The sequence below is a fragment of the Sphaeroforma arctica genome (genome assembly GCF_001186125.1).
Source record: "Sphaeroforma arctica JP610 unplaced genomic scaffold supercont1.369, whole genome shotgun sequence".
NCBI classification, from domain to species: Eukaryota; class Ichthyosporea; order Ichthyophonida; genus Sphaeroforma; species Sphaeroforma arctica.
The window spans coordinates 8,704-11,171 of NW_014040189.1; the positions used below are offsets into that span (position 1 = coordinate 8,704).

A 2,468-nucleotide genomic window follows, 5' to 3' on the forward strand; every position below is an offset into this window, starting at 1 on the left:
GTGTGCGTGTGTGCGTGTGTGCGCCTGTGTGCATGTGTGTGTGTGCTGTTAGTGCGCGATTAGAGCATTGGATGGATGTAGGTATATTCATCGTTACCTATAAACTAGTGTATTAGTGTTTCTGTAAATGGGTGTATTCTTGCTCTCTATGCCGTGCCTTGTCGTATATAATGGAACGTTTAAACATTCCGGGTGTGTGTTGTGTGTGGGGTATGTGAGTTTAGACATAGGCGTATGCGTACCAGTTAGTCTTATGCATGCGTTAGCGTAGTGACATTATCTGCGTGGTAGGTGTTAAGTGTTGGCCGTTGCTGAGATTCTCGCCTACGACAGTGCAATGCATGCACATGTATATGTATAAACATATGTGTGTATAAATGGATATGTGCATATATGTATGTGTATATATGTATATATGTATAAACGTATATGTATATATATGTGTATATGTATAAATGTATATGTGTATATATGTAAATATGTATAAATGTATATGTGTATATATGCATAGATGTATAAATGTATATGTGTATATTTGTGTATATGTATAAATGTATATGTGTATATATGTGTATATGTATAAATGTATATGCATATATATATATATATATATATATAAATGTATATTTGTATATGTGTCTATATGTATAAATCTATATATCGATTAATCTAGAAATCAATGAATCTATACATGTATAAATGTACAAACGTACCGTTGTATTGCCATTGTCACATGTTTATGTGTTCTGATAGTAACGCTTTCAAGACACTTCTAGACTACGCAGTGTTTGTCGTTCTACCTGTGCTGCGTTGGTGGGATGGCTATCCTATTTACGTTTATTCCTTAAATATGTCAAAACAATAATATTTTAATATATTGATGTTTTAATATCTCAATATATTATTGTTTTAATATGTTAACATATTGATGTTTTAAGATGTTAATATATTAATGTTCTAAGATGTTAATATATTAATATATTAAGATGTTAATATATTAACGTTGTAAGATGTTAATATATTAATGTTACAAGATGTTAATGTATTAATGTTTTAATATGTTAATATATTAATGTTTTAATATGTTAATATATTAATGTTTTGTGATGATAATATATTAATATATTATAATGTTTTTAAGATGTTAATATATCAATATATTAATATGTTAATATATTAAAATGTTTTAAGATGTTAATATATTAATATACTAGTATGTAAATATATTGAAATGTTTCAAGATGTCAATATAGTCATATATTAATATGCTATAATGTTTATAAGTTATTATGTTAATATGTTACGATGAGTCCTTATAGACACGGACCATAAGTGTCACTCAACAATACGAGCCACGATCGTTAATGAATCATCGATATTTATGCATGTATGTATGTATGTATGTGTATGCATGCATCCATGTATGTATGTATGTATACATATACTTTGTACAGCAGAAAGCGCATGCCACTGACATACCGCCGTGTTTTTGTTCGCGTGCATACAGCCAACCACCCACGTGACTTTGCCACATTCATGTTGCACAACATGTGTCTGGGCTTCGCTTCGTATGTCAAGGACGACGAGACCTATGCCGCCACAGCATGGACGAATATTAAGGCTATGTTTATAGGTATGTGCATGTGTGTATATGTGGATGTAGGAGCATGGAAAAATATCAAGGATATGTTTATAGGTTGTAAGAGCATGGACAAATATTGGGACTATGCTTATAGGTATGTGTATGTGTGTATATGCAGATGTAGGAGAATGGACTAATATCAAGGTTATGTTTATAGGTATGTGCATGTGTATATATGCGGATGTAGGAGCATGGACAAATATCAAGGTCATGTCTATAGGTATGTGCATGGGTGTATATGCGGATGTAGTGTGTATTACTATATATATAAACGACGGCACAACTGCTTGGAACAAAACACCGTAGGTGGTCACACTAACCCAGATCGGTACAAAGTCACCATTCTTTGAACAGACACTAGCACATCCAGCCATACAGAACACGTCGGTACTAACCGTGAACGGGTCGGCAGGGGTAGACACAGTCACATATGATGACAGGGTTAGCCTAATAGCTCAATACCACCTCTCTATATGTAGCGCTGATAGGTCTCAGGTGGTTTCTATTTATAGGTTGGTGTATGATAACGTTATTAACGACGTACACTAATGCTCTTTATATATCGTGTGGATGTTTCTTGTTTTTCAGATAAAGAATCGGCCATGTCACCTTCGACCTTCGCCTGCGGAACGGACACCAAGTGCACATACGCCAAACACAGACGTAAGTATAGTCTGCGAATGTTTGTTATGGTCATATACGAAGCGCAGAGCACACACATTTTATGGAGTTAATATAGCTATATGATATGCACAATTGGAGACACCGATTGTTGAGACACTAGTTCACACAGTTCCTAGTCATTGTATATACAAGTCTCATATAT

At 33.8% G+C, this 2,468-nt stretch overlaps 1 protein-coding gene across 1 annotated transcript in view; it reads left to right on the forward strand.

Annotated features, from left to right (window-relative positions):
- Window positions 1-1,536: 1,536 nt before the first annotated feature.
- The window catches only part of SARC_05659 (hypothetical protein), a gene marked incomplete at both ends in the record, with an annotated part of 2,334 nt that continues 1,402 nt past the window's right edge, over window positions 1,537-2,468 (forward strand). Inside the window, 3 exons of the mRNA XM_014300469.1 lie at window positions 1,537-1,633; window positions 1,761-1,862; window positions 2,231-2,305. Of these exons, the coding sequence (XP_014155944.1) occupies window positions 1,537-1,633; window positions 1,761-1,862; window positions 2,231-2,305 (274 nt within the window). The remainder of the gene's footprint in view (window positions 1,634-1,760; window positions 1,863-2,230; window positions 2,306-2,468) is intronic.